At 53.4% G+C, this 25,323-nt stretch overlaps 1 protein-coding gene across 1 annotated transcript; it reads right to left on the minus strand.

Moving 5' to 3' along the window:
* Positions 1-183: 183 nt before the first annotated feature.
* On the minus strand, positions 184-25,323 carry NOTCH4 (notch receptor 4). The gene is given in 32 exon segments (XM_005901628.3): positions 184-915; positions 918-1,452; positions 1,597-1,694; positions 2,224-2,371; positions 2,597-2,892; positions 3,384-3,522; positions 3,617-3,698; positions 3,889-4,108; positions 4,644-4,819; positions 4,918-4,966; positions 4,969-5,300; positions 5,876-6,399; positions 7,565-7,677; positions 7,923-8,175; positions 10,459-10,643; positions 12,240-12,393; positions 12,740-12,827; positions 13,057-13,174; positions 13,382-13,534; positions 13,903-14,048; positions 14,647-14,806; positions 15,614-15,736; positions 15,826-15,939; positions 17,961-18,074; positions 19,527-19,721; positions 20,384-20,539; positions 20,656-20,892; positions 21,006-21,128; positions 21,225-21,572; positions 23,782-24,074; positions 24,256-24,337; positions 25,121-25,323. Coding segments are annotated over 32 exon segments (5,973 nt in total). The 5' UTR covers positions 25,188-25,323; the 3' UTR covers positions 184-763.

Below are 25,323 nucleotides of genomic sequence, written 5' to 3' on the forward strand. Positions count from 1 at the left end.
CTGGATTACTAGAGACTTCAGATGATTCCTTAAACTAACATAGGACCCCAAGTCTTATTCTTGCTCTTAAAACTATACTCAAAGCTTCCATCCACATATTGAACCTAGGGCACAAAAATTCTGAAAACATGATGCAGTCAATTTCATATTTTTTCCATTCCCCAACCCTTCCAAAAGACTGTAACACTTCAAATCATCTTTATTATGGGGTGACAGATTTGGTGTTCTTAGAGATAGTGGTGGCTAGAAGGGTGGCACTTCATCCCTGCAATAGTTTGGGGGTAGGGTGTGGTGGGAGAATGCAAGGAGTCATCAGTTGGCGTAACCCTTGGCCCTGTCTTCAGCGCCTACACAGTGCCAGGCACACAGTAGGCGCTCAATAAATATGTCAGCCGTTTGCGGGTATTGGGGATTTCAGGCGATAGAGGCTCCCTTTGGGAACAATATACAGAAAAGAACATCTCACATTCTGTCAGTTTGCAGTTCTTGGTTCAAGGGTACTTCCTGTTACCCCTCATCCTTCTTTTCTGAGAGAGGCTGGCCATCTCATCAGGGTGCTTCATCCCAGTACCCTGAACCCTCTTTCCAGGGCTGCAGTTTCCCCCACGTGGAGGACGATGTGATGTACATCATTCTGGGAGGGACACTACACTCTTGATCTCTCACTTTCGAGGCACAAGGATCTTAAAACCTAGAGGCCTTCCAGACTGCTTGTTATTTAATGAGTACCCACTTTTAGAATCCCTCCCTGAAATGTGGCCTTTTATTTTTGACCCTCGCCTCCTGCATTTAAGGGTATTACTTGGTGGGCTGGGGGACCCCAGGCAACTTGAGGGGATCCCCGCTCAGGGGACGGTGTTAGGCAAGGAGGCGGGATTGGCGTGTTGGAAGCGGGGCCGCAGGCTCCCAGGGCACCCAGTCGCAGGGCCAGTCAACAGTTGCAGCCACGCCCCCGCTCCCGGCCGAGACCCCGGGTCTTCCTCGCACCATTGCAGGGTTGGGCCGAGGCCCGCGCATGCCTGCTGAGAACCTACGGCCGCGGAGGGGCGGGCCTTCTCCTGTTCCTTTCGATAGGCTCCGGCAGTGCGAGTAGGCCCCGCCCCCGTGCGCGGCCAAGTCTACGGACAAAGTCCGGGCTTGCGGACGGGCTCCGGCTGACAGCGTCCGGCAGCGCGGCACAGCCCCGCCCCCACGCGGGGGCACGCTTCCGGACGCGGTCCGCGCGCGCTGGAAGGCGCCGGCGCCGCGGCCCGGCGTGGGTTTGTGACGCGCCTCCGGTGGCCCCGCCCCTTCCAGCAGCGTCAGCAGATCCCAGTGGTTGCGCTGACGGGCGACGTCTCCGGGTGTTAAGCCGGCCTGGTCCCGTAGTCCTTGGGCGGCTCCCAGCCCCAGCAGCAGCTGAGCTACCTCCATCGCCCCTTCTCGGGCCGCCAGGAACAGCGGCGTCTGCTCCTGCGCGGGAGGAAACAGCGAAGGGCGAGGTCAGGGAAGGCCACGCCCGCAGGACTGGCCCTCCTTCTTGACCGCTGCCCCGCCCCCTCAGGGTTTTCGCAGTTCACCTCTCCCGCTCCCAGTTTGTTAGGGGTCCCATCTAACCCTGCCATCCTGTGCGTCTTTATCGGCTCCCGCCTGGAGAAGGGAGCGGGCGGCCCGGGCGTTGTTCACGGCGGCGGCCCAGTGCAGCGCTGTTTTTCCTAGGGGACCACGTGAGAGGTAGTTACCGCGAGGCTAGGGGCCAGACGCCTGGGTTCCTGTTTCCCACGGGTTCTGGTCTTGGGGGAAGGGCTGTTCCGCCCGCCGGGTCCCTCTGAGGCGGAAGCGTTGTCCGGGTGACCGTCGGCCTGCAGGAAGCGTTGCCCCTGGTGACGTCACCGGCGCGCGGGAGGGACAATAGGGCATTGTTCTGGGGTCTATGGGACCGGCAGGCCGCGTCCCTCCCACGAGACCCCTCTCCGTTTTCACAGACACTCTTCCTCCATCCTAGTTCCCGGTGGGCAAGGGCAGCGTGTGTGTGTGTGTGTTTGAGGATGCTGAGGGCAGACTCAAGTGCTTCCTGCTGCTACTGCTCCGCAGATTTACCACCTTCACAGCAGGGTGGGAGGGAATGTCCCAGCTTCCGGTTGGTTCCTCTGCTGCCCCCACCCCCCCATTTTTTAGATCTTACCTCACACCCCATTTGCTCAGTTTCTCTATAGCACAACATCAGCTTCTCCAGATCCATACCCCATTTGTCTCTGGCCCCCACATCTGCTTGGGCTGCAATCAGTTCTTCAACCAGGTCTTCGACAGCCAGCCTGGCCGCCAGCATCAGGGCTGTGGTCCCATCCTCTGTCCGTGCATCCACTGCAGTCTGTCTGCTGCGGAGTAAGAGCTGGAGGGGCCAGAGAGGACCAGTGACTGCTGGTATATCTGGACTGTTAGCTAAGGCCCCTTGCACTGCTAACCCACCTCCCAATCCATATTCAGTCTTCTGTTCTTGTTTCTCTGTCAGTCCCCAATCATCACCTTCCTCTTTGCCAAACCCTGGAGAAGGCTTTTGCCCAGCCTTACTTGCAAGTTTGCCCAGTGTCCTTTAGCAACCCCAGTGTGCACTGACCTGGCAAACCTCCCTAGCATCAGCAGCCACAGCCGTGTGAAGCGGGGTGCGCCCTGCCCGGTCTGGCTGGTTGGGGTTTGCTCCAGCCTCGAGGAGGCGGCGGGCAGCGGTTGGCCGGGAGAATCGAGCAGCCAGGTGCAGGGGTGTCTCCCCAGTGCCCACAGTGTGAACCTGGGGACAGGCCCCTCCCTCCAGCAGAGGTTCCCAGGGCTCAGGACTTCCCAGCCATGTCTCCTGGTAGGTCCTGGACTCCACGCCCCCACAGCAGACTGCTGACATCAGGGGTGTCACCCCATCTGTGGATGAGACATGAGACATGGGGGACAACTGGGAAAGTGGGAGAACATGGAGGCCTAGGGAGAATCACGGCCTGAGGTGTCAAGAAGCCCAGCTTGGGATCTTGATTTTTGTGTGGCTTGTGTCAGTGACTTTCTGTTTTACTCTGGGCTTCAGTTTCCTCCTCTGTAAAAGGAAGTGTCAGGCCTTAATACTTTAACATTTTAGAGCAGTGATTCTCAAACTTGAGCCCTGGTTCAGACTCACCTACAGGGCTTGTTAAAACACAGATTCCCTGGTATTTTGAATTTGAGTCAGAAGCTCTGGAGTGGAACCTGAGAATTAATATTTCTAACAATTTCCCTGGTGATGCTGCTGCTTCTGTCCTGGGACCACACTTTGAGCACTTACTGTGGTATTAGTTTATCCAGTTCAGATATCAAAGGACTTTGTGATTCTAAAAGGGGTCAAAGGGAGTTTTCATTTTCTTGGTTTAGGATGACTCACGTACCAGGTCCCTGGGTGTCCACGTCAGGGACATCCATCTCAGAATCCTGGGGAGGAGTCAGCATGGCTGCCTGGGGGAGCTCTTGGCAGTCACTGCTCAGAGACCAGAGCTGGCACTTGGGGGGTGAGGCCATTTCTTCAGCCTTGGGGATCAGAACAAGGGTCAGTGAAGGCAGGGTGACTTGTCCCTTCAACCCCTCCATCACTTTAGGACCATTCTTGCCCCAGTGCTTTCACCTGGCCCACCTCCTCTCCTTCCTTGGGGACTGAGCACATCACAACACCATCCTCATCCATGTCTGCCTCTGCTTTCAGTGCCCTGGAAGGGGGTGGGTGGGGAGAGGACCTTCAGGGCCCCAGAGATTCCCAGCAGCCTTCCCATTTCTCTCCCCTTCCTGTCCCTTCCTGTGTCTTCAGCTTCTGCATTAGCATCTCTTGTTGCTTCTGATCACCAATATCTCCACGGGAAAGAGTCCCCTCCCTGAGCCCCAGTTCTTTCTCACTCTCACTTGAGGCCGATGCTGTCCTCGCCCAGCGGGGGTCGACGTCGGCGGGAAACTGGCTGAGTCCGGGGCCTGCGAGTGAAACCAGGGGGCAGCCAGAGGGCCCCATGCTCTCGGCGCTTGCGACGGATGAGCTGGAGGACGAGAAGAGCCCCGAGGGCTAGGAGAAGGACCCCGACCACTGGGGAGCACAGTACAGGCCAGGGAAGCTGGTTGGCGGAGGGCTCTGGTGGAAGAGACACAGAAAAAGAGGCCATGCCTGGTGAGGCTGGGTACTCTGGTGAGACCTTTGAGCAAGTTCAGATGCCTCTTTTTGCCTCAGTTTCCTCAACTGTAAAATAGGAGTAATAATAGTACTTGCCTCATAGGGTTTGTTGGGAGGATTAAATAATACTATAAAATGCTTAGAGCAAGGCCTGGCACATAGTAAGTGGCATATAAGAGTTGTTATTCTTCCATAATGCTATGAACTGTTTGATTTGCAGATGATTGGATAACTCTTGGCTTATTGGAGAGAATAGGCCAGAACTCAAGGTTTGTGGGCGGTCTATGATAGAGGTTAGGATAAAAGACTCAGGGAGATGGAGCTTGCAGAGCAAATGGGTTGTGAGGAGATATACTTAGAGAAGAAGGTTAACAAGGGTAAGTCTCCACAAACAACATTTGGGGTCTCAGTGCTTCTGTTTCATTTGACTTCGTTGAGGTTGCTGGCATGAAAGCTGGCCTGGGAACAAAATTGGGGAAATGACGGGATCACCTACCGGTGCCTGCACGAGGGTGGGCAGCCAGCAGGGGTCCTGGCAGTAGGGGTTCCAGGGCCCCCACTGCAGCCATTGCAGCAAGGAAGCGGAGTAGGAGCCCAGGGTCCCAGGGGCAGCGGGATGCAGGGCGCTCGGGGCCACAGTGGGACAAGTCCACACCCATTACCACCACAAACCTGTGAGGAAGAGACCCCTGGGTTAGTCCCTGGCTTCCCTCTGCCAGTTAAAGAACTGATGTCTTTCCTCCCCCACCCCGCCCCGCCATTGTCCTTACCCAGTGCTCAGGGAATCTGTCTCCTTGCCTGTAGGCTCTGTTTGGGGGCTGCTCTCTCCTGCTGAGAGGGGTCTGGGGTTCCTCCTAGCTCCTCTTCTGCTTGGGCTCCAGGATAGGGGTACACCATGTCCTTGCCTTCACTGTCCTTCCTCACCCAGAGCCCTACCCTCAGAGTCAGGGACAGCACCCGGGCCAGGGCGAGCAGCTGCTGGTCCAGGGTTGAGGGGCTCAGCACCACCAACAAGGCCAGGGAGGGCCCCCACTCTGAATTTCCATCTTCCGGCCTGCAGTCTCCCCCGTCCCAGCCACATTCTGCCGTGTTGCAGCCCTTCTCGCAGTGTCCATTGTGGAAGTGATCGCGGCAGTACTGGTCATAGGCTGGACTGTGGGGTGAGGAGATGGCGGCTCAGGACCCTAAAGAAACTGGATTCCCTCGTCCCAGAAAGGATTCCTGATACTCTACAGACTCTAGGGCTCTGTTTTGCTTAGTGGGGGCAGTTCTGGAGTAGTGGGTTTACTCCCTGGACGGTAGCTAGTCCAGACACCCTAATGTCTACTGACCTTTGTTTCCTAACACTGTCCCCTCTCTACCCTCCCCAACTCCTGGCTCCCTAAAAGGGAGCCCTTTTCCCTCAGGGATGCTGGTTGCTAGGGGAGATTCTCCATGGCAACAAGAGTTGCCTGGCTTGAGGCCAGGGTTCCCATGATACTCAGAGGGTAGCCCAGACAGGCAGTGCCCTCTTTCTTGGTCCCCACGTTAAATATTCATGCTGCCTCATTCCCTTGGGTTGGAGTCTAGTGTCTTCTATCCCTATTTAGCGATGATTATTAGAGTGGAAGCTCCCCGGAGCATGAGGCTATGGTCACACTGTAACTCAGACTCTTCTGTGTCCTTCTGTCTTCATCCTGCCTCCCCCACCACCCCCTGCCCATCATCCCAAATCAGTTTCAGGCTCACGTGCAGGCTGGAGGAGTCTCACAGTCGTAGCCATCAAACAAACACTCTTCAGAGTCACACTGTGGGTGGCACTGCCCGTCCCGGAAAAGAAGCCAGCACCGGGAGTGGGAGGGGCAGCCCTTCCAGGGGTCTGGGACCCCCAGGGAGCAGTCCCCCCCATCCCAGTTTCCTCCTGGGCCACTGCAGCCAGCATCACAGGCCCCATCTCCACTTCTGCCCTCGCATCCCTTGACTCCGGGCCTCTGACACCGGGGCCCTGGAGAGCTGGCAGGGCAGGAACAGCGAAAGCCTGGGCCCCCCAGCCCGGGGGTCTCTGAGCAGCTGCCATTGTGTAGGCATGGAGAAGGAGGGCCACAGCCTGAAGGAGCTGGTGGGGTCAGGCAATCCGGACCCCCATAACCATTGAGGCAGGCGCAGCGGGGTGGGAGTCCAGGCTTGGGGGAGGGCAGACACAGGCCACCATGGTGGCAGTGATGGAGACCACAGGAGGGGGCTCTGTGGCTGCAGGTGGGGCCTTCAAAACCCTGTGGAAAATGTAATTTGTAACAACAATGAAGGGGAAAACAGTTATAAAGGGGAAAAAAGTGTAATTTGTAACAATAGTAAAGGGGAAAATGTAATTTTGGAGTTAAGTTCACCGGTGTTATCTTTTAAAGAAAATAAAGGAAGGCTATGCATAAACTAATATTAATTTGTATTTTACTGTACCATGAACCAAGGTTTAAGATTAACCTAGGGCTTCCTTCATAGCTCAGTTGGTTAAGAATCTGCCTGCAATGCTGCAGACCCCAGTTCAATTCCTGAGTCGGGAAGATCCGCTGGAGAAGGGATAGGCTACCCACTCCAGTATTCTTGGGCTTCCCTTGTGCCTCAGCTGGTAAAGAATCTGCCCGCAATGTGGGAGACCTGGGTTTGATCCCTGGGTTGGGAAGATTCCCTGGAAAAGGGAAAGGCTACCCATTCCAGTATTCTGGCCTGGAGAATTCCATGGACTGTATATGTATAGTCCATGGGGTTGCAAAGAGTTGGACATGATGGAGTGACTTTCACTTGCCCTGGGGTCCAGTGGTTAAGAATCTTCCTGCCAAGGCAGGGGACACAGGTTCGATCCCTGGTCTGGGAAGATCCCACATGCCATGGGGAAACTAAGCCTGTGTGCCACAACTACCAAGACTGCTCCCTGAAGCCTGTAAGCCATGGCTACTGAAACCTATGTGCCTAGAGCCTGTGCTCGGCAACAAGAGAAGCCACCACACTGAGAAGCCCCTGCATCACAACTAGAGAGTAGCCCCTGCTCTTTGCAACTAGAGAAAGCCCTTGCACAGCAATGAAGACCCAGGGCAGCCAAAAATAAATAAATATGTATATATGTATAAAGATGAACCCCGTTTCATGCATTTGAGGTCTATAAACAAATACACACACTGAGTTAAAAGAACTTATTCACGGTCACCCAGCCAGCCTTGTGGACCTTCCCACAGGCAATGTCCATGACTTCTGAAAGTTCCATTCAAACTTTCACCTGATTCTGCCTTTCCCCGTCACTGCTTCTGAGGGTCACGTCCCCCTCTGGACCTGAGATGGCTTTCTCTGATAATTGCCTCTCAGGTGCTCCCCCAGGTTCCCAGCTCAGGGTTTCTTTTGTGTTAGCATTGGGGGCAACAGAGGAAGCAGCTTGTGGTCACTCACCTGGGGACAGTGGCAGGTGAATCCTGGGGGTGGCCCTGCTGTGGCCTCACATGACCCGCTGTGGGCACAGGGCTGGCTCTGGCAGGGGTCTAGCTCCACTTCACACCACTGGCCTGCGGAGGGGTGGGATAAAACATGACACTCCTCCAGTTGCTGCCTCCTTCCCAGCTCATTCCTGGGAGTCAGCCCATCACTAGCTGCACAGGTGCAGGGATGGTGGTGCATGTTCTCTAGGCTGGGGTCTGAGGCAAGGGAATGGGCCAGATGATTAGGCTACCTTGTGGGTGGGGCTTGTCTGGGCTTCCATGGTCAGTTCAGCTATGGCTAGAGATGCGCACGCCCCTATCTCAGGCCTCACCTGTGTGTCCAGGCAGACACTGGCAGTAGAAGGCATTGGCCAGAGAGTGGCAGGCTGCAGTGCCTGTGGGGTGACAGGGCCGGTCCAGACACTCATCCACGTCCCCCTCACAGCGCAGCCCCACAAAGCCTGGCGGGCAGGCACAGTGGAAGCCTCCGGGTTTGGAGATACAGGTCCCCTGGTTGTGACAGGGCTGGGATTGACATGCGTCCGGTTCCTCTGAGCAGTTCTGTCCACTGTAGCCGGGTGCACACTGGTAGGCAAAGAAGGTCAGACAGGGAACCAGTAAGTGAGACCCTCCTGGCACTCTAGGGGACCCAGTGCAAGATGGTCTGCCTAGCATCCCACCTTCCAACTCAAAGCATCACTCAGCTCACCCTCCATCACAGTCACGTGTAGCCTAACCCTTTAACCTGAACTCCACATGAGACATTATTGTTCAGTAATATGGACCTTGTCCCCTTCCAAGTCCCAATCTCTATAATTCATTACCACTAGATATAATTCCATTTTTGATAAAACCTCCCTCTTCCAACCACACACCCACTGGGTTCTCTCATGCTTTATTAATTTATAAGCATTTATTAGACTTCCCTGGTAGCTCAGATGGTAAAGAATCTGCTTGCAATGCAGGAGATGGGAGTTCAATTCCAGGGTCAGGACGATCCCCTGGAGAAGGGAATGGCAACCCACTCCTGTATTCTGGCCTGGAGAATTCCATGGACAGACCATGAGATTGCAAAGAGTCAGACACGACCGAGTGACTAACATTTTCACTTTCAAGCATTTATTGAATTGCCTACTTTGTGCCCAGGCATCTTTTCAGGCTCTAGAAATAAAAAGAAAATTAGAACTGCTTCCCTGCCTCCATGAAATTCTCAGTCAACCAGAGAAGAGACAGCTATCACTGATTGTGTGATTTATACACATAACCTCTAGAACTCTCCTGACCACCCTCTCTATGGGTCATCTCATTTGATTCTCACTTCGCAGAAAAGGAAACTGATTCCTTGAAAGATAAGTGCCTTGCACAAGTCACACAGCTGGTAGGTGGCAGAGCTGGGATTCAGCACAAGTCTATGACTCAGTAACTCATGACCTTAACCATTTTCTGATTGTTGCATATCCTGCTGGTGAGAAAAGGGTCATTGTGAGGTCTGTACCACGTGCTGAGTTCTTGCAGGAGGAAGGAGAGTATGCAAGAATGGAGTACCAGGAAAGTTTCAGAAAGGTGGAGAAAAAACAATTCAGAGAGTGTCAGGAATGGCCAGAGGGTTGGAAGAAGCAGACGAGGGAGGTGGGAGTTTTGAAAACTTCTGGAGGAAGTAGTTTCATGAAAGAGGAAGTAGAGCTGAGTAATGGGTGCACGGGGGTTCACTACTCATCAGTACGCTGTTTTTGTGTATGTTTGAAAATGCCTGTAATAAAAAGTTAAAAAATACATTGAAAATTTAAAGAAAGAGGGTAGTTATGGGATTATGCCTTCTATTCAAAGTCATGATTGTGAGTACATGGATCAGGTTGCTTGGAATTAAAACCCAGCTGTGCCTTCCTGTCCTGCTCAGTGACCTGAACCACCAAGGAGAGGCCCTAACCCAGTCTGGAGAGAAGTTAGGGACATTTCCCTGAGGCAGGTGCCTCCTGGGCACCAGCCAGTGGAAGAGGGGTGAGGAAAGCCACCGAGGAGCCAGTCTGGGGTGTGGGGAAGCCAGCTGCAGTTTTGTGTTGCTGGAGCAGTTGAGTGGTGGGTGAAGAGAGATGAGGCCTGAAAGGGAGGCAGGGCTGGGTCACGCTGGCTTGGGACTTCACTGTGAAAGAGGTGGGCAGTCACTGAAGGGTTTTTGCGTTTTTTGGCCATGCTGCGAGACCTGTGGCATCTTAGTTCCCCAACCAGGGATCGAACCTGGGCTCCCTACACTGGAAGCATGTCTTAACCCCTGGTGAAAGTGAAAGTGAACGTGTGAGTTGCTCAGTCATGTCTGACTGTTTGTGACCCGATGGACTGTAGCCCGCCAGTCTCCTCTGTCCATGGAATTCTCCAGGCAAGAATACCGGAGTGGGTTTCCATTCCCATCTCCAGGGGATCTTCCCAACCCAGGCATCAAACCCTCACCTGTTGCACTGCAGGCAGATTCTTTATTGGCTGAGCCACCACGAGGGAAGTCCCCACTGAAAGGTTTTAAGTAGGAGAGTGACAGGCCAGCTTAATGTTTTCAACAGAGCACCCTAGTGGTGGAATAGAGGGTGAACCTTTAGGAGGACAAGTGTGGAGGCAGCGATGATATTAATTATTAGGAGGCTGATGCAGGTGTCCAGGTGGAATGAGATGAAGGCCTGGACTAAGGCAGTGGGATGAGGGTGAAGGGGCAAGGACAGAGCTGAGAAATATTCAGGAGGCAAAACAGCTTGACTTGGTGGTTGGTTGGACGTATGGGGTAAATGAAAATGCCTTCTCCCCACCCTTTCTGCCCCCTGACTGCTGTTTTCCATATCCAGCCCAACTTTGTCTTCCCCCACCTCCTCTAGACCTTCTCACCTGGCAGAGATAACCGTTGGGTTGGGCCACGCAGGTGGCCCCATGCTGGCAGGGCCTGGACTCACAGGGGTTCACCTGGTCCTGGCATATGCTGCCTTGGAATCCAGGGGGACAGTGGCAGAAATGGGAGGGGCCGCTGTCAATGCAGACGCCTCCGTTCTGGCACAGGGAAGAGACTTCTGTGCCTGGGAAGAGAGACAGTAAAGCTAAGTGGGTTGGGAGGATGCGCAGGGGCCCCAGACACTCAGCAGAGAGGTCCATGGAGGGGCCACTAACACATCTGGGGTGGGGGGAGGCCACCTGGAGCCTGAGGAATCAGTAGGCCCCTGAAGCTGAAGAGATTAAGCATGTTCCGAACATGGATGGACCTAGAGATTTTCATACTAAGTGAGTAAGTCAGACAGAGAAAGACCAATACCATATGATGTTGCTTATATGTGAAATCTAAAAAAAAAAAAAAAAAAAAAGATACAAATGAACTTATCTCCCAAACAGAAACAGATTTACAGATGTAGAAGATTAATTTAGGATTACCAGGGTTAAGGAGGGAGAGAGGGATAAATTGGGAGGTTGGGGTTGACATATATACACTTTTATATATAAAATAGATAACTAATAAAGACCTACTGTGTAGCACAGAGAACTCTACCCAGTACTCCATAATGGTGTATATGAGAAAATAATCTACAAAAGACTGTTTCTTTTTTAGATTCACTTTGCTGTACACCTGAAACTCATACAACATTGTAAATCAACTATACTCCAATTAAAAAAAAATTAAGTTCCTTCTCCTGCATATTTTGTCAGAATGGAGAGAAATACCTCTTCTTTGATTTAACAGAACATTATAAGCAACTGTATTCTTGGCCTTAAACAAGTCTCAAGCAAGGAAGAACTCAAGAGAAACTTCAGGTGGAGACACTTGGCTTAACAGTCTAACTCCATCCCTTGGGTTTCGCCATTCTCTGATGTTCGCTTACTGATTTCCATCTACCGTCTTCACAATGGTCTCTCCCCTGAGTTTTCATATCAAAACTTATTTGAGGACTTCCCTGGTGGTACAACGGATAAGAATCCTCCTGCCAATGCAGGGACACGGGTTCCATCCCTGGTCTGGGAAGATTCCACATGCCTAGGAATAGCTGGGCCCTCAGGCCATGACTGCTGAGCCCGTGTATGGAACTACAGAGGCCCGTGCACCTGGAGTCCGTGCTTTACAACGAGAGAAGCCACCACAATGGGAAGCCCCATGCAACACAATTAGAGAGTAGCCCCTGCTCTCTGCAACTAGAGAAAGCTTGTGAGCAGCAATGAAGACCCAGTGCAACCAAAGATAAGTAATTAAAAAAAAAACACTTACTTGAGCAAGGAAGGTATTCTTTTACTAGGGAATTGGCATTACATCCAAGTGAGGGGGTCATGGTGGAGTGTGTTGCGTGTGGTCAGTTAAATGTGGTTCACTCTGAGTTATGATGGTAATGACAGTGTTGAGTTGTTCCACCCTGGAACTGGTTATGTCCCTGGTGATTGTGTTAAACTGGAGTCTGATTGGCTGGGCTGCGTAGTGTTCCTTGAGTTGTGTTGAACGTGGTTCTAGGAGTTGAGTTGTGTTAGGCTGTCCTGGGTGTTGAGCTGCAGCTTCAATAACTAGTTGGTATGTGTTGCTTCAGCTTTTAGTCGATCAGTTGGCCAACTGTTGTGTGTGGATGTCCTTAGGGGTGGGTTAGAGGAGGAGACCCTTTTGCTCTTCCTCTGCTCCCTAGCTGGTCTTGGGTTGGTACCTTGGCTCAGAGCAACCTTCTGGCAGGAGGACAGCGGCAGGTTGCAGAGAGGCCCAGTCCATCCCTGGAGGCACAGGCACTGGAAGGAGGGCCCAGTCTGGAGGCAGTGGGAATTTTGTGGGCAGGGCTTCTGGGCGCATAAGTCCATCAGCGTCTGAAGGTTAGGAGGGAGTGTGAGGCGGGAAGGAGCATCAGGTTCCCAGGCCCAGAGATGGTCCTCTGCCAGCTCCTCAAAATCCCTTCCCCCCAAAACTCTCTCCTGAATGGTCTGGGACCAGGTCACCCTCCCTGATTTCCTTGGATATGTGCATCCCAGAAGAGTTGCTGGGATCAAAAATCCTTTCAGCGAGCCATACAGACATCAAGCTCAACTCCTAGACTCCCAAACCTCCTTTCACCTCTCCCAAGCTTCTGTGCTGCCCCCTGTCAATGCCCTAGGCCCTCTAACTGGAGCTTTCCCGCCCCTCCTTTCTCTGCACACCTGGCTCCCGGCCCCTCACCTGACAGCTGCCTCCTGTGTAGCCAGGGGGACAGAGGCAGCGGGGACCCTGAGGGCTGTCTTGGCAGGTTGCCATGTTCCTACAGGGGCTGGATGAGAAAGAGAGAGGGCACAGTAGGAGGAGGGTCAGGGAAACAAGGGGTGGGAGTGTGTGACGTGTGAGGAGGCAACTGCTGGGGAGGTGGGAAAGCCGGAGGGAAGGCAGAGTGGAAGAATGCGGGGCTTGGGGCGAGAGGCAGCACGGAGCCCCAGAGGAGACGGAGCAGAAGGTGGCCAGGGCTCCCTCCCTTCCTCCAGGGGTCTGTGTGCCCTGCTCACCTGTCTGCGCAGCTGGGACGGGTCCTTCCCTCACAGCGTGGGCCCTGGAAGCCTGGGGTGCAGAGGCAGGAGAAGGTGCCCGGCTTGTTCACACAGGTGCCCCCATTGAGGCACAGTGCTGGAGAGAGGAGGCTGTGAGGGGTTGGGTTCCTTGCCTGTAACCTGGCCTGTGACCTCAGTCACACACAGGGTACCACCGCCCTACCCTGCCAACTTCCCCACCCAAACGACCGCTCTCTGTGTCCAGTTAATTTTTTTACCAATGTACCCTGATCCCCTTCTGCATCCTTCTGTGGCCCAGCCCCAGGATGTGGTGGGAACTCACCAGAGGCACAATGGTCAATGCTGGTCTGGCAGCGGAGCCCCGTGTGGCTCAGAGGGCAGGTGCAGGAGTAGCCCCCAGGGCTGGGGCTGCAGGAACCACCATTGAGACAGGGCCCTGAGTGACAGGCTGTCACCTCCTCACTGCAAGTGGGCCCTGAGGGGAGTGGGTGGGGTCTGAGAAAGTGAACCTTCCTTTTCTCTCTTCCCTTTCCTTCCCTTCCTCATCTCCATTCCCACTGTTCTCCCCCACCCAACATTTTTTCTTTTCTCACCACCTCCTGCACTGTTTTCTTTGGCTGTGCCTGCAGCATGCACGTGGAATCTTAGTTCTGGGACCAGGGATCAAACCCGTGCCCCCTGCAGTGGAAGCGCAGAGTCTTAACCACTGGACCACCAGGGAAGTCCCAGTTCTTCTTGGTGGTGACTGAGACCCAGAGCCCTTTGGACACATGTCTCCACTGGCCTTGCCTTTGATTTAGATGGTGGTCAGCCCAGGTATACATGGTTTAGGGAGCGCCTCACCTGTGTAACCTGTGGGGCAGGTGCAGTTGTAGCCAAAGGGCTGGGGGTGGCAGGTCCCTCCGTGGGCACAGGGGGTGGAGACACAGCCCCCCAGATCTGTGTCACACTCTGGTCCTGTCCAACCCCCATCACACACACATGAAGATCTGGTCATAGAAAGAAAGAGGGGGTTCTCTTCTCTCTTCCCCACTGGTCAGACCCCTATGACCTCTCTCTTTCTGGTCCTGAGACTCTGGCCCCTTTCTTTGCTCTCAGCATTGCCCCCCTTTTGCCTGACAAACCCCACTAATTTTCTCCAACTAGATCTATCTATCCATTTATTCCTTCTATAACTTGTTTATTGTCTGTTTTTCTACATTAAAACAAAAGCTCCATGAGGTTAGATATGAAAACTTGGTCTCTTTTGTGCTGTTTTCCCAGTGCCTGGAAAAGTATCCACACGTAATAGACACTCAATAAATATTTACTGAATGAATGATATGAATTGGTCCTGGGATTTAATACATTTCTTTCTGCTTTGATCCTCCCAAGTCTTGTTTCCCTCTTTATTTATGAACTCTCCCCACTGGATAACACTCACCAGTCAAGCCCTCCCATTGGTTGTGATCTCAGAACTTTGTCCTCTCCTTCCTATTCCGTATTGGTCATTTCCTACAGACCAGCACCTCACTGGCTGTCTTCTCCTGCCCTAGCTGAGGAGGACCCAGAGGAGACTATAAATGGGGAGGGCCTGGAAGATGTTACCTCTGGCAGTGCCCATGGTGGCAGGTGCAGTTGTCTTCTGTGGGGACACAGCCTGGGTTTCCATCAGGGCAGAGGCAGTGGGCATTGTCCTCCTGATCCTGACATTTTTGTTTGGGCTGGCACAGGTTGGGGGCACACAGGGGAATTTCACAGAGATGGCCTACAGAGATGGGTCAGAAAACAAAGTCCGTCTTTGTCCTTGATGAGGTTGGAGGCACTTCTTATGCATGACTTGCTCACTTCCCATTACCCTATCCTCCAGTGGCTCCCTGATACCTCAGGATACCAACTTCTTCAGAATGACACATGGGGTCCTGCATGACATGACCTTCCTAGAAGTGCTACATTTCTCACCTTTGCCCTGGCACTCCAAGTTCTGGATGTCCTACATTTCCTTAAGTGGGGCGTGCTTTTCTGTCCTCCCCCTGCCCAGTGCCTTTGCACGTGCTGTTATCTGTGGCTAAAACACACTGCCTAGCATTCTGTGTTGACAAACTCCTGCTCAGTCTTTACGACTCTGTTCAGCCATCATTTCTCATCTCTAGTCTGGGTTGGCCAATTCTTTGTGTTCCTATAGGATCCTATGCATTCCTCAGAGCTAACAAGAGACCTTCTGGTCTTTCTGCAGTAGATTTAAAGTCACTCAAGGATAGCAACTCAACTTTGTGTCTGTGTCGGCACAGTAGGCACTTAATAAATGTTTGCTAAATAAGCAAATGAATGGCTTGCCTTTGAATCTCCTCCTCTGCTCCTGGTCTCCAGTCATATCATTCATGTTGAGCCAGATGTGAATCCTACAGTAACACCCTCAGTGCCTGTACGGTTGTGCAGATTTTGCACTGCACAACTTTCAGGGATTCCATTCTCATTCTGTTCTCACATCCCAATCCTCAGACACTCATCAATGACTCCACCCGAGTTGTGCTCAAATATCCCTCCAGTTCTTTCCAACCTCTCCCCTGCTGACCTGTGAAGCCAGAGGGGCAGACGCAAAGGAAAGCTCCTGGGAGGTCAAGGCAGCTGGCTCCGGTGGGGCATGGGCCACTCAGACACTCGTCCACCTCCTCCTGACAGCGTGGGCCTTCAAAGCCTATGGTACAACAGGGGAATCAGGGCCCTTCATGGAAGTCTGCCCCATGTCCCCACTGTCACCTCCAGTGTTTTTGAGCCCCAGTTTACCTGGGGGACACTTGCAATGGAAGGATCCAGGCTGGTCCTGGCACTCCCCGCCATTGGCACAGGGAGAGCTTTGACATTCGTTGATGTCCTCCTCACACTGGGGGCCAGTGAAACCTGGAGGGGTGGGGAGTGAGTGGGGAGAGATGACCAAGGTCTTTTTTTCTTTTTTTTTTTTTCTTTTTTTACTTTCTCTAGACTTATGAGGGACTTTGTTACAAATGTTTAAGATTTAAAGGGATGATTTCATGGATTCAAACAAGAAGTTGAGTTAACACTTGTATTTAGCCTTTTCTTTGTTGTTTAGTTGCTTAGTCCAGTCTGACTTTTTTGTGACCCCATGGATTGAGCCTGCCAGGCTACTCTGTCCATAGGAGTTTTGGGCAAGATTATTGGAGTGGATAGCCATTCCCTCATCCAGGGGATATTCCCAATCCAGGGATGGGAACCTGTGTCTCCGCATTGCAGGTGAATTCTTTACCATTGAGTTACTGGGGAAACCTAGCTTTCTCCTTACAAATATAGAAATAACATGGTTACAAATTGCAAGGAGAGAATCTGGTTTCAAAGGATTTGGGTTTTGAGGTTTTGTATAAATGTGTCATTATATGACAAAGGCACCAATGTGGGGGCTTCTCTAATAGTGATTTGAATTTCAGGACATAACAGAGCATAACTTGGTAACTTTAGCCTTCATATAAGGCATAATTGGATATGTGTACTAATGCTGGAAATACATTTTTATCAGAAGAATAAATACAAGTCCTGGCCTTTCCCCTTGCTAGGAAAAGTGAACCTGAGGAACTTCCAGAAAAGACATCTGGGGCAGGTGGAGATGACAGGAGGGTGATGCATAAAAGTGGAACTCAGCCACTGTCAGCCATGTGACTTTGGGCAAGCTACCCAACCTCTCTAGGCTCCCCTTTCTTCCTCTGTGGGATGCCCTGTGGCTCAGCTGGTAAAGAATCCGCCTGCAATGAGGGAGACCTGGGTTTGATCCCTGGGTTGGGAAGATCACCTGGAGAAGGGAAAGGCTACCCACTCCAGTATTCTGGCCTGGAGAATTCCACGGACTATATAGTCCATGGGGTCACAAAGGGTCAGACTGACTGAGCGACTTTCACTTTCACTTTTCTTCCCCTGTAAAAGGAGAATGATTATATAACCTACATCATGGTACTGCTGAAAGGATTAAATGAGATAATGCCTGAAAGTACATAACCAAGTGCCTGGCTTGGAGTAAATATTCAATAAACATCAGTTATTACAGCTGGGAACAGAGGGATGTCCCGTGAAACTGGAGAATGAAGGTCTGGGATGACTTTCCCTGCATCCATGGCTATCAGTGCCAAGACCAACGGGGACCCTGAGCAGGCAGGGGGAGGGTATGGAGGGCTCTGAAGGAGGGCTGGAGGGGAGGATTATTTGGGTGACTTGGCAGGAAAGAGATGAGGGTGGGTGAGTGAGCAGGGGAAGATTTGCAGGATGTAAGAGGAAAGTTATGACCAACCTAGATAGCATATTCAAAAGCAGAGACATTACTTTGTCAACAAAGGTCCATCTAGTCAAGGCTATGGTTTTTCTAGTGGTCATGTATGAATGTGAGAGTTGGACTATAAAGAAAGCTGAGCACCGAAGAATTGATGCTTTTGAACTGTGGTGTTGGAGAAGACTTGAGAGGCCCTTGGACTGCAAGGAGATTCAACCAGTCCATCCTAAAGGAGATCAGTCCTGGGTGTTCATTGGTAGGACTGATTTTGAAGCTGAAACTCTAATACTTTGGCCACCTGATGTGAAGAGCTGACTCATTGGAAAAGACCCTGATGCTGGGAAAGATTGAGGGCAGGAGGAGAAGGGGACGACAGAGGATGAGATGGTTGGATGGCATCACTGACTCAATGGACATTGGTTTGGGTGGACTCCGGGAGTTGGTGATTGACAGGGAGGACTTGTGTGCTGTGGTTCATGGGGTCACAAAGAGTCGGACATGACTGAATGACTGAATTGAACTGAAGAGAAGACAGTTTGGAAAGCAGGGGAGTTGGAGAGATGGGGCACTCCTTGGCCAGGCCTGAGAGATCTTCGAGAGGCCAGTGGCGACTGCCAGGATTGAACCGTGGAGCAGAATCTGCACTTACCCGGCTGGCAGATGCACTGGAAGCCGTTGAGCAGGTCGTGGCAGTCAGCCTGGTTCAAGCAGGGGGCCGAGGCGCACTCGTCTATCTCCACCTCACAGAGCTGCCCTTCTAAGCCTGAGGACATGCAGGTGGGGTCAGCTTTGCTTCAGCTGCCTCCCCCTTTCTGCCCCAAAGGCTGGGTTCCAGAACCAGCACTGTCCTTGACCTGACCCACCAGACAGCCCCTCCTAGGGGGCCACTGCATGTGGGTTGGAGAGATGAACTGAGGCTCTGCTGCTCTGCTGGACAGTGGCTCTGTTGCCTTCAAGTGTGAAAGCTCAGGGAGCAGGGCACCTGCCGAGACCTGGGAGGGCTCCTGGAAAGTGTCTTTTGAGGCCATTCCTCAGTGCACAGAAGGCAGGGCTCACCCGGGAGGGCTGAGCAGCCTGGAGGTTTTCTGGGTACCAGTGTGACAAATGGGCATCTGCTTGGAGGTGATCCACTCCTTCCATGCTACCTGGGCAGGCCTCCATGCCAGGGAGACCAGGGATCCCCAAGGTGGGGATTTGAAAGGTGTTTGGGAACCTGTGTCATTCCCATACTTGTCCTGTTTCTCCGGGCTCTTCCTGGTCTCCGCTGTCTCACCCTGAACTGATGCGGATCACCCTCTGGACCTCAGCTGCCTCCCTCTTTTTGCCTGGGGAGCCTGCCTCTGAAACTCCTTAGTATCTACAACCTTGTCCCTTGCTTGGATTACTGGATAGTGTTCTCAGCATTTTTCCTTGGACACATCTCAGCTTAGGAAGGCTGTGTGGTGTAGTGGGTGAAACTATCAAAGCTCTGGGTTTGAATCCTGACTCTACCACTTACTAGCTGGGCAACCTCGAACAAGTCACTTAACCCCTGTGTGCTTCAGTTTCTTCATTTATAAATGGGCATAGTAACAATGCTGACCTCAGAGGGATACTGTAAAGATTAGATAATGCCCCCAAGATGCTCAGGCAGAAGTAAGCTACTATTTTTCTAGTTTCATTCAGCTCCCTGCTATTGACTCCATCACTGTCTCTCTGCGAGATGTTTCTCCCCTTAACTCTAACTTATAGGTAGATGCTGCTTTGCAGTATTCCTTTCCCACTAAGCCAGATTCAAGCACATAGACCCTTTGGAATTTAAAAGTTTACTCTTGATCTCTACAGGGTCGAGTTTCCCTGAGTAGGTGGAACATTCTGGGTTGACATAAGCAGAGGCTGCAGCATGAAAAGTTTATTAACTGCTGCTTTTCTCTCCCTTGATGGGCCTCTGCATACAGTGGATCAGGTTGTGCATGCTACGGTGGCCATGAAATGAACACAGAGTTGAGCAGTGTGCAAGCTCACTACCATCTGTGGAAGCTCTTTTCCTGGGGTGGGGGTGGGGGGTCACTGGTTTCTTAAAGTTTTCATCTGGGGGGTGAGGAGACGAGGAGAAGCCTTCTTTGCTATCTGACCCCAACTGGCTTCAGGCTAACCATGCTCTGGAGGGGTCACGTCCAGTGACTTCAGCACTAGTTCCCTGGCTCCTCCACCCAAGGCCCCCTTCAGCTGGTACCTGGTGGGCAGAGGCACTGGAAGGTGGCGAGCAGGTCCAGGCAGGTGCCGCCCCTGTGGCAGGGCTGCGACAGGCACTCGTTGTGATCGGCCTCGCAGCGGGAACCCGTGTAGCCAGGCGGACAGAGGCACTCGAAGGAGCCGGGCGTGTTGAGGCAGGAGCCACCGTGTTCACAGGGACTGGGGCCTTGCTGAGCTGGGAGGAGAGAAGACCTGGGAGTCCACTGGGCTCAGGGTGGAAGGGCAAGAAGGCCTGAGTGGCAGGGAAGGTGTTGGGGGGCCTGTCTGTGGCAAATGAGATCAGAGTGGGGAAAGGGGTTGTGACCTTAAAGTGGAGAAGGAGTGGGACTTCCCTGGTGGGCCAGTGCTTAGGACTTCACCTCCAATGCAGGGGGTGTGGGTTCACTCCCTGGTCAGAGAGCTAAGATTCCACATGCCTGATGCCAAAAAACCAAAACATAAAGCAGAAGCAATATTGTAACAAATTCAATAAAGAATTTAAAAAAATGGTCCACATAAAAAAAAATCTGAAAAAAAACTTGAGAGATGACTAAATGCAGTCTGGAGGGCTGAGTATTGGTGAGAAGACTGGCTAAGAAAGAGATGCCAAATAAGGACAAATTCAGGAAAAAAGAGATGTTCATTTCTTTATTTGGCCGCTGTGCAGCCTGTGGAATTTTAGTTCCCTGACCAGGGATTATATCCGGGCCCTCGGCAGTGAAATAGCGGCATCCTAACCATCGGACCACCAGAGAATTCCTGAGATGATTTTTAATTTGAAAAACAGTTTGCCTGTTTCCCTCTTCGGCAGAGGCTGTGTGGGGGCTTAGAGAGGGTCTGATGAGGGGGGTGCCTCACCCATCTGACACTCGTCCAGGTCCTGGTGGCAGGTGGGCCCTGTGTAGCCCGGCTGACATACGCAGAGTGTGGAGCCACTCAGGGGGTTGGTGCTGCACTGGGCTTCCTCATGGCATGGCTGACTCAGACACATGTCCTCCATGTGGCACAGGAGGCCTGGAGGGCGGGGTGGGCAAGGTGCTCAGAGGCTGCTTGAAGCTCCCAGGTGCTCTCCTGGTGCTTCAGTCACCTAGCATCTCCGCCTCCCGCCTCCCTGAACCTCTGCGTCACACCTGTGCGCCCAGGCGGGCAGAGGCAGGAGAAGGAGCCCACGCGGTCAATGCAGGTGGATCCAGGGGCACAGGTGGCGGCCACACAGTCGTCCAGGTTCTCCTCGCAGCCGGCACCTCCCCAGCCACTCACACACACACAGTAGAAGTCTCCAGCTGAGTTCTGGCAGGTACCCCCATTTCTGCAGCGAGGGGGACCCTGAACCTCACATTCGTCCACATCTTCAGAGCAATCCCAGCCTGTAGGGGAGTGAGAAGGGGACAGGTGCTGCAGCTGGGGGCCATGTGAGGACTAGAGATGGGGGCTGACCATCCGGGCCACCGGTGCCATCCACCTGGCTTAAACGACTCACCTGTCCAGGCCTCTGGGCAGAGGCAGGTGTAGGTGCCCAGCCCATCCTGGCAGGTGCCCCCGTTCTGACACTGGTGCCCAGCACAGTCATCTGGATTCACCTCACAGCTTGGGCCTGTGAAGCCTGACAGGGTCGTGCCATGAGCTGAGAGAAGGGACCCATGGGACACCACCTGCATGCCCAGAGAGGGGCCTCAGGAAGACCCCCGTGAGGACACACCTGGGAGACACAGGCACAGGTGGAAAGTGGAGTCTCTCCCTGGAACCAGTTGACAGGTGCCTCCATTGAGACAGCCCCTGGGGGTGCAGGGTCCCGGCCGGAGTCCACAGCGTGGACCCTCCCGCCCAGCAGGGCAGAGACACTGGAAGGATCCCAGGGTGTTATGGCAGGTGGTGCCCTTGGGGCAGGGTCCTGGGTCCAGGTAACACTCGTTGACGTCGTGTTCGCAGGCGTGGCCCTCAAAGCCGGGTGGGCAGCGGCACTGGATCTGGGGGTAGGTGGCCAGACACACTCCTCCATTGACGCAGGGGTTGGCTGAGCAGAAGTCTCGAAGCTGGCAGTGCTCACCTGAGGTAGAGGACGGACGGTGAGGGGGCCGTTTCCAACAATGCACACATTCCAGCTCCTCCAGAATGACCCGCTCTCACTCTGGGTTATCTCTGTGTCTGATTTCCATATTTCCTTCCCTTCTTCCCATCCTCTCCCTGTCCTGGTCCATCATCCTCAGTTTTATCATTTTTTGGGTAGGGTTCTCTCTGGAGTGACCACATTTTCTTCCAGCCGAAAACTGAACATGTGGCTATTGGTGGGAGTATTGTGAATCAACCCTGCTTGGGAAAATCTGGGACTTGGTGTCTGTCCCTTTAGTGGTGACCTGGGTGGAGAAGATCCCCCGGAGTAGGAAATGGCAACTCACTCCAGTATTCTTGCCTGGGAAATCCCATGGACAGAGGAGCCTGGTGGGCTACAGTCCATGGGATCACAAAGAGTTGGACATGAATGAGAGTCAGACATGAATGAGCACGTGGTGGGGAAGTAGAAAGCATGGATCCTCTGAAGGCAGGTGACATAGCCCCTGGCTTTGTCCCCGCCAGCTGTGTGCCCTCAGGCAGTCATCTCGCCTCTCTCATCCTGATTCCCTGATCTTTGGGTGGTTGTAATGTATCGTGGTAAAGAGATTCCACAGCCGTGCGCACTAGTGGGAATGGTGGCAGTGGCTGCTGGTACTGAACTAAATAAGCACTTTCTGAGCATCGCCCCCTTTCCTATCCACATCAGCCTTATGAAGTGTGGACACTGGCTGACAACTGAGGATCCAGACAGCTTAAATATCATATGCAAGGTCATGTCTAGTCAGTGGCGGAACTGGCTATGGGCCCTTGGAGGGGGCTGCCCAGAGCCCCTCCTCTGAAGCACAAGGCCTGGCAAGTTGCCACTGCCCATCCTTCTTCTTGTCATATATGCTGGTCTCTCACACCCAGTTGCAGGCCCAGTTTCCTCAGAATGTCCTGGTTAGTTTAAGAATCTCCATTCCCTGGGTCTGCTCCAGACCCACTAGAGCAGGCTTTCTGGGATGGGGGCACTAGTATTTTTAAGGCCTTCCAGGGTTGCAAAGTTGGACATGATTGAGCACACACAATACATCCATCCGTCCATCCACCAATCAAAGGTGACTGCTGTGCCTGCTCAAGTCTGAGAAGCCTGGCCTCTAGTCCACCCCTCCTGGGGGCACCCACATCCAAGTACTTCCTGGTCACGTGAGCTTTGCTTCCTGGTCCAGTCCTCTCCATCCTGCTTAGGTGCCATGGAGCCTTTCTCTCCAGGTCCTCGCAGCTCTGTCCTGGCACCCCTGACAGGGTAGCACACCTGCCCACCATACATCCTGCTCTTGTGCCCCAGGACTGCACCCCTCCTCCTGGGATGGCCATCCATTCCCCTCTCCGGGTCAGGATCCTCCCATCCCCATCACACCTCCCACCACTGCAATCTTCCCCGATGGTAGTGTGGGCTCCCACCACTCAGAAAAGGAGCCACTCAGGTGCTCAGAATGCAGAGTCTTAGAAAGACGGTACTAATGATCCTATATGCAGGGCAGCAAAGGAGACACAGATGTAAAGAACAGACTTCTGGAGCCAGCAGGAGAAAATGAGGGTGGGATGATTTAAGAGAACAGCACTGAAGCATGTATATTACCATATGAAACATAGATGACCAGTTCAAGTTCAATGCATGAACCAGGGCACCCAAAGCCCGTACTCTGGGACAACCCAGAGGGATGGGGTGGGGAGGGAAATTGGGGGAGGGTTCAGGATAGGGGGGCCACATGTATACCTGTGGCTGATTCATATTGATGTATGGCAAAAACCATCATGATATTGTAAAGTAATTATTCTCCAATTAAAATAAATAAATTAATTAAAAAAAAAGAATGCAGAGTCCTGGAGGTCCCCTGATGTGCTAGGCATTAACCCTCTAGCTACTGGGTCAGGGGAGATTGAGGGGGCGGGGAAAGTGGTCAGGGTGCTGTGCTAAGGGGTTATGGCAGTAGTTCTTTACCAGCTGGCTTGGAAATAGCTCAATGTTTTAGCAGTCATTACAATTCTGCTGGTGAATGTCAGTTTCGGTAAACGGATCACTAAGAATTGGCTGGTTGATTCTCGAGGCCTCCATCCTCCAAGGGTTCACAGTCTCTTGGGCTCCAGTTCCATCTCTCCTACCCCACAGCCCAGTCCACGGCCCCCTCCTGTCCCTTCCTCCCTCTCCCATCAGCGCTCACCCGTCCATCCTGGCATGCAGGAGCATCGTGGGCGGCCTGAGTCCTGGAGGTGGCAGCGACCCATTTTGGAACAGAAGGAGGAACAGGGGTCCCTGATCTGGGCCTGGCACTTATCGCCAGTGAAGCCAGAGGGGCAGGTGCAGAAGAAGCTGGGGGCCATGGGAGAGGGGGTGCCAGGGGAGCCGGGAAGGGTGGGAAGAAAGGTGTGGCAGCTGCCTCCATTCTGGCAGGGCTGGGCATCCTGGCAGGGGTCAGGAAACTGGCATGTCTCACCCAGGAAGCCAGGGGCACACCTGGGAGGGGTGGAGAGAGGAAAGTTCACATCCTGACCCTCTGTTCCCACCTGCCTCCCTCCTTTGCCTCATTTGTTTCTCTTCATCTTCTTCGCCTCCTTCCTTTCTCCTTTCTTCCCATTCTCCGCATCCCCTCCCTTGTTCCCCTTCCCCGTCTCCCACTCCCATGAGGTGCACTCACTGGCAGGTCCCTTGCCCCTGGGATAGGCTCAGGCAGGTGCCTCCGTTGGCACAGGGTTCTGGGAAACTCCCACACTGCAGCCCTAGGGATGGAGATGAGGGTGAGATGGGAGCAGGGAGCATCGGGCTCCATTTGCCCTCCTTTGGATGCTTGGGAGGGACCTGCCTGCAGCAGCCCAAGAAGGTGCTCCACACCACCATCACCTTTACGCCCCTGTTCTAGTCCCCACGTGGCACTCACACCCCAGCCCCCTAGATCCCAGGTCTCTCAGTTACTAATCCCCACCCTTCCTTTCCTGTTTATTCTCTGACCTCCCAAGTCCAGCTTCAGGCCCCATCCCTCGGAAGCAAGACAACAGGGATCAGGAGGGGGGCTGAGGGGACTCCTGGGAGGTGAATGGCTGAAACACTAAAGGGATTTCCTCCCGGAAGGGCCCAGCATTGAGCCACCAGGGGTGGGGACAGCTGGACCGGGAAAGGGACTTGACTTTCCCATGTCTCCATCTCCTGTTCCCTCTCATCTCTTCCCCCAGCAGGTGGTCACTCTGTTTCCTCTCTTATTTCTAAACATGATTGCAAGAACATGCTGTCCCCTAGTTCCAGGGCCTACTTGGTTCTGCCCGGGGGTGGGCACCCTCTCACCCATCCCCCTGTGGTCACCACCCCTGGCATGAGGCCCACAGCCTTGGTCTGTGTAGCTGCAGGAGCCGAATCGGGTCTCCCTGCCAACTGTCCCATTTTGGGGGCAAGAATCTTCTCCATCCAGTGTTGCCTCAAAGCAAGGACCTTGGCCCTCTGTCCCCCACCCGCTGGACTTCCTCCTAAGGAAGGTGGGTCGCGGGGCCTCTTGCCCCGCGGTGACTCACCTCTGGTCCTGACGACTGGCTGACACAGCAGCAGCAGCAGTGGCAGCAGCAGTGAAGGGGGCTGCATTCCAGAGCCCCTGCCCCACGCCCAGATCCCCCCTGCCCTTCCAGCGGGACCCTCAGAGCCCCTCGCTGAAGCAACAACCACCTCCTCTGCTCCCACGGCCCCTTCTTCCTCCTCCTCGGCCTGCTGCGAACCTCAC

Source organism: Bos mutus, chromosome 23 (assembly GCF_027580195.1).
Source record: "Bos mutus isolate GX-2022 chromosome 23, NWIPB_WYAK_1.1, whole genome shotgun sequence".
NCBI lineage: Eukaryota > Metazoa > Chordata > Mammalia > Artiodactyla > Bovidae > Bos > Bos mutus.